The following is a 6,300-nucleotide window of genomic DNA, read 5'->3' as shown; positions in this document are numbered from 1 at the left end:
ATAATCACTATAGGATCTTTTGCAATTGTAATAAAAGCTAATTTGCAACAAAAAACGGGTAGTCAGACATGCTGTTCGTAAATAGGTAACCAACTATTAATCTATTTTTGCAAGCACGTGCGGTTTCGAAAAAACGCCACAAATGTCATTTATCATCTGAGAACAAGAGAACTTTACATTCAAGAGTTCAAAAGGCTAATGGGCTGAAGGGACCTTGTTACATTTTGAAATCCCCAGTTTACAATAGGCGATGAACTATTAAGAATACTGTTGCAAAATTGACTGTTGCGGTCATATAGTAAAGGCCGCTAACAATAACTTTGGTCAATCGTATGAATTTAGAGCTAAGCAATTTATTTAGCAAGCAACAGTTGATAAATGAAGAAACTCACAGTGCGCACTAAATAACGAGAAAATGTATTCTAGTGTTTAAAATTGTCCCGAGTTCGAATTCCATACAATTCAATAAATATTTGTGTATGAGTTTACCTCAACTTTAGTTGCCCGACCAATAAAGCGTTCCTGAGTTTGTTGGCGCGTGTAAAACGTTTTAGGAAAATTACGATTAATCCCTGAAACTGTGTGTACCCAAGTAATTTGATTTTAATTTGTTGGGAATTGTAAAATTAAACGCTGAAATATTATCACAATAAAAAATTTATTATCTATATAACATAACATCGGACCATAACCGTAGAATGAAACGACTGTATATTACATTGTGTATATAAGTATGTATATAGCTATACATGGCGCTGTTAGGTACCGGGCCTCCAAACGTTTACATACAACTGTCACGCACATAAGCATCTAATTGAAAAAATACCTAACTAAATAATTTAAAACGAAACATAATAATTCACCCTTTTTATATGAATAACGCTTTGACACAATCTCATTTTGTACATATTTTATATTATTCATAATAACTAGTGGAAAATGGAAGAGGTTAAAATCATTAAAATGTAAATAATGCTATTATATAGATTATTTATAGCAAATTTATTATGACATAGAACGCACAAATTCTATTATATAGTATTCATGTATCACTTACCACTAGAGTTATACAAAAATATTTTCCCATGGGAATGTAGACAACACAATGACATATTTATATACGAATCAACATTTAGACAAAGATTTCATCATGCATTATGAATGAAAATGATAGTAGAATTAATTAAATGATAGTAGTTTAATAGAGCTTAAAGTAATGTTTATGTAAATATGAGTATACACGGCGTAAAATGTTTACACTTTGTATATGTTTACACTGTGTAAATAAGCATAATTATAATTGTAATTAAATGTATTGCAAAACTGTGGTGCAAAATAGAGTTTACATTTCGCGTTAAGTTTACATATTGCGTATGGATATGGCATATAAAAAGGGCGTGACGACGTCAAGACGCCGGGTACCGGCCTAACTACAGCGTGTTTACATAAAGTCATCGTAGTCGTCGTCGAAATTACCGTAGTTGTCGTATTGGTTGAGGTGAGCCTGAAAACAGATAAGATATTTTATAGATTTACTTCTCAACTGAAGTCCGGTCGCAGAGCAGATAGAATTTCGTACAATGACCCCAAGCTACTTTGTTCTACGCACAGTGAGTGTGCGAGCGCGACAGAAATATTATTACGCGCGAGCGATAAGGATGAGTATCTGCTCAGCGACCGGACTTTATCAAGTTCTCGGAAGACTGTGCGTCATCAGACCATTTTGAGCAGTTGAAACCGTTCACTGATATTTCAGTTTTTAAGCCTAACCTCAAACTATACAGACTTTTAGCCTCCCGATAGTTGGGTCGAGCTGTTAATCAGTAAGAACATATTGTATGGAAGTGGGCACACTACCAGGCCTGTTCATCTTCGCGAGTTTACATCGAAAACAAAACAAGCACGATGGCACCCTATGGTGATGGATTACTAGGCCTCACATACGAGCGAGCATTGACTTACGCACGCGTATTCTTGTGTATGATGGAAAAAAATAAAGAAAATGGTGTACTCAATACTCAGTAGAATACTAGAAGTCAGCCCTATGGCTTCGGCGCAGTACCGATCACTGACGTTTGTCAACAAAATGGTGCTTGACTCTTGAGACAAGCTAAATTACACCATATTGTTAATGACATTGAGCATAATTTTTTTTAAATACCTTCGCGAAGTAAACCTTCTGTACGTAGTGCTTATTATTATTCTGTGACACTACACCGATTTGGTATCGGCCGATTCCTCATACAAATTGAAACTGACCCAACTATCAGTCGACTAAAAGTCTGTGTGGGAGTCTTAAAATACTTCTTAGGCCCGAAAACTAGGTTTAGAGTAGCATTAAAATTAAATACTCGAGAAATAATTTAGAGATTATAGACCAAATCTTTCTTTTTGACTCTGGTATATTCAAGTGGGTTTTGCTCTTGCAGTGGAGACCAAATACTTGATGATAGTGAGAAAAATACCAAAAAACTATGGAGATAGCTAACAGTCTGATAATGTTAGTTTGAGTTCATATTTTTTTATGTATTTAATACCATAAATAGAAGCCAGTAGTAGCATATTATTACGTTTGCTGTAACTAACAGGCTCAATCAATTTTCATATGTAGTGAAACATTTTAGATAGGAAATGCATATTGGCACTTACATCAGAGATCTTCAGGGCTAAAACATCCTTTTTCACAATTATGTACCAAGTTTTTCATAATATTTTTTACTTGGTCATAATTATATCTGGTCTTTTTCTTTACACAAGTATTCTTGTATTCAAGCACACCAATGAAAGAAAGAATTTTTAATAGACAATTTCACACATAATATCGGCGCATTTTGTTCTTATACTGTGTGTAGAATTAGATCTCAAGTATTTATTAATTTCGATAAATAAACGCATTGTTATTATTTATTTACAAAGTGAACTGACTTACTAGCAATAAAGCGTATACTGTGTCTAGAAGTTTTGTCAAGTTACGTAAAATTTTAATACATGAGGACATAGTATTTAATTTAATGAACTGTTTTTCAATACTGTAGAATCTAATTGAGACACTTTAGTAAAGAGCTAAACACTGTGGCATCTTATACAAGGAATAGCTGGTATTTTCCAACAAACATAATTTTTGTAACAGTCAAGGTGCAGTTCGGAATGGACCATACACAAATATTTGACGTTTACTGACATAGCCCAATGGATTAGCAAGCTGAAGTAGCAACGGGCAGGGCACATAGTACGCAGAACTGACGGCCGATGGGCAGCAAGATTCTGGGAGGCTACAACCTCATAAAGGTAGCAGGAAGGCGCTGAATGCAGGCCACCACCAACCGGCCATTGTGAAAATCATTGGGGGAGGCATGTTCAGCAGTAGACGTCCTATTGCTGCAATGATGATGCTGTGTATTGAACTTGGAATACTTACGTTGTCACCTTCAACTTTTAACTTGGCCTTGCCTTTGCCCTTAGTGGGTTTCTTAGACTTCTCATTTTTCTCTGCTTTTTGTTTCTCAATGTACAAGTTGTCAACGGACATCTTTATCCTTTTGATGTCCGCTGAGGCCACTGGAATAGAAACAAAGAAATATTAATTTAAAAATCATATAATTACGATAATGAATGCTTCATAATAGTCGTTTTATGTACATTTAGATATGGAATGAATAGACCTTGTCAAGAGACCATTAACAAGACGCAAATAAACTTGGCAGATCCTTTGTGGATCTGGTATTTAAAATTCACTTCTCCATACACTTGAGTTTAGTTGTGTTGTCTCAAAAAATGTTTGTAAATGCAATGGTATTTTGAAACAAAATATGTTAGATGAATGTGCATAGATATTCTGCAGTAAGCGATTTGATTGCCCTGCTAACCTCAATTTTCCGCAAACATCCATGACTACGAATAATACTCACTTTGTACAATAATATTCCTAAACAGTTCATCGACGAAGGCAGGGAATTCCTCCTTAGCTTTATACAGGTTAATCTTCCTGCTCAACAGGTCAGAAAATTCTGTGAACTCCTCCTTGGTAGTCGGATGGAAGCTGTCCAGTTTGCCTCCACCATCGCCGGAGACTCCTGAAAAGTAAATACAATGTAATCCATTAGCAGATTCCAGCGAAGCTAAAGCGCGGTCTGTGAGCACGTAGAATTTTGTCCAATGACCCCAAGCTACCCATCCTTATCGCTCGCGCGTAATTGTATTGTTGTCGCGACTGTGCGACGGGCGCCCGCAGTGAGTGTGCGAGCGCGACAACAACACAATTACACGCGAGCGATAAGGATGGGTAGCTTGGGGTCATTGGACAAATTTCTACGTGCTCACAGACTAGACTATAAGAAACAACGTATTAAGGAAACCAAGTCACTGTACTCCACCCCATAACCTCAAGGAGTAAGAGTACGCGCACACCGTTGATTTTTATTTGGCCGATAGTTGTGCCCGATTTCAAATTGTATGAAGAATCGGCCAAATCGAATCGGCGTAGTGTGCGCACTCCCATACATGTCCATACTGATCAACAGCCCGACTAAACTATCGGCCGACGAAAAATCAACGGTGTGCGCCTACTCTAAGCTGATAGTTTTTGCATAAGTACCAGGTTAGCTGATAGTGACTAAAAATGTGGGTAAGCATCAGAGAAGAAATGAAACGAATGAGTACTAACCGAATGTCTCCATAGCAAGCCGGAGGTCGGATTCCTCCTGTAATTTCTGCCGACGAAGCTTTTCAGCTAACTTCTCTTCAGGAGTGAGTTCTTCTACTTTCTCAGGCGTAGTAAGCCTCTCGGACTTCTCCCGTTCCATGCGCTGAAATACATTCAATATTGAAAATTAAATACCACAATAATATTGTGTTTCTGCCTGTGGATATTTTTCTGTAGAAAGTTTTTAACATGTCATACAATTATCAACACTATTATGTAGTGTTGGTCATACATATTACTTTAAAATAATATCCTAATAATGAATTTGATAACTAATTACAATAATAACCAAGGGACGTATTATTAGCACTTAAAAAGAATTTTAATTTGATGAATACTCATTAAGTACAATTTCATTAAGTAATTGGCCACATTCATACTTATTCGGTCTAATTTTGGCTGTTTGAAAATAATGTGTTAACTTTTGAAATTAAATTTCCAAAAAGCTCAGGCTTTGAGCCTCAGGCAGATATTGCAAACATTTAATACATTGCTTTTGTTAGGATTGTAACACCTTTCAGAAAAGACAGGATTAACAAGAATTTCAAGATTTTCTAATAAAAAAAAGAGCATGGTTGTAGTAGTCATACTTGTTAGTGACAGAAAAATACCACAATTAATATTTTATGGTATTTATGTGACTGGGAACTTAGTGTCGCGATTGGAGGGTGGAAATGAGACTAAAGGCTAATAATACACGTTTTACTATAGTAGAAAGTAGTTGACCTCCATACCAGGAACTATAAATGACATTTGATTACTTCTCTAAATGATTTTCGTGCCATCAAACAGAGAAAACTAATGGAAAAGTGAAAGAACTCACCTCGCGTTCGGCTATTTTGTCGTGAATTTTCTTTTTGGGCTTCGCGGGAGGCGGAGCAGCCTCCTTTTTCTCTTCATCTTTTTTTTCCTCTTCCTCGTCTTCCCAGCTGTCCTGTAAAAGGACCCAGACGTCAACACGTAGGCAACTAATTTGAGGTTATAAGTACACTTCACGCACAAGAAAAAGTAAATACCACGATACTAATACGTAAAAAACCAACAAACAAATACTTGGCAAAAGCACACGTTACCTTGACGATTTCTTCCTCGTCTTCACCCTCCCATTTGTTGGAAGAGGTCAACGTGGTCGGAAGTTTAGGCTCAAAATTATCTGCGTCTGCAAATACCACAAAATGTCATCACAATGACACCAAATGAAAAATCAATATTTTATACGCAATAACAAACACTTACCCCACGACACATCCATGATTGCAGGCCTTAAATAGCACCAATCTAATTTTGTTACCGTTTCACGCGAAGACAAAACCAGACAGCAGCGAAGTAACTTGCTGCAATAATGCTTTTCTATCACAAGATGTCTCCAGGGTCGACCGAGAATTTACAAACAACACACTCAGGCCAATTTTGTCAAACGATCGACGCTTTTCTGAAATGACCACAACCAAATTGGGAAACGATGGACAAATTGCATAATTTTGGCGATTCCCCAACAAAACTATCAGTATTTGATAAGCAAAAATATGACTCCATTGCAGACGATAATTTTTCTGATTCACTAAAATTTTCAATATGGCCGCCTCTCAACCGCAATA

The 6,300-nt window shown here is 36.6% G+C and overlaps 1 protein-coding gene across 1 annotated transcript; it reads right to left on the bottom strand.

Moving 5' to 3' along the window:
• Positions 1-726: 726 nt before the first annotated feature.
• On the bottom strand, positions 727-6,300 carry eIF3j (eukaryotic translation initiation factor 3 subunit j). The gene is made up of 7 exons (XM_028304618.1): positions 5,939-6,300; positions 5,776-5,861; positions 5,526-5,636; positions 4,664-4,805; positions 3,909-4,073; positions 3,419-3,558; positions 727-1,504 (listed from the first exon to the last, which is right to left on the bottom strand). The coding sequence occupies exons 1-7, from the start codon at positions 5,952-5,954 to the stop codon at positions 1,442-1,444; spliced, it is 723 nt and encodes a 240-aa protein (XP_028160419.1). The 5' UTR covers positions 5,955-6,300; the 3' UTR covers positions 727-1,441.

Source organism: Ostrinia furnacalis, unplaced genomic scaffold, assembly GCF_004193835.3.
Source record: "Ostrinia furnacalis isolate ACB-3 unplaced genomic scaffold, ASM419383v2 OfSCF1460, whole genome shotgun sequence".
In the NCBI taxonomy this organism is placed as follows: domain Eukaryota; kingdom Metazoa; phylum Arthropoda; class Insecta; order Lepidoptera; family Crambidae; genus Ostrinia; species Ostrinia furnacalis.
The sequence above is the reverse complement of the archived record's forward strand: the minus strand, read 5'-3'. Positions and strand labels throughout refer to the sequence as shown.

Bases quoted from the DNA above. Each gene is read 5' to 3' on its own strand.
- eIF3j (XM_028304618.1), bottom strand. The intron at 4,074-4,663 runs GTTAGTACTCAT...TTTACTTTTCAG, and splicing joins GCTTGCTATGGAGACATTCG to GAGTCTCCGGCGATGGTGGA. The intron at 1,505-3,418 runs GTAAGTATTCCA...ATCTGTTTTCAG, and splicing joins TAAAAGTTGAAGGTGACAAC to GCTCACCTCAACCAATACGA.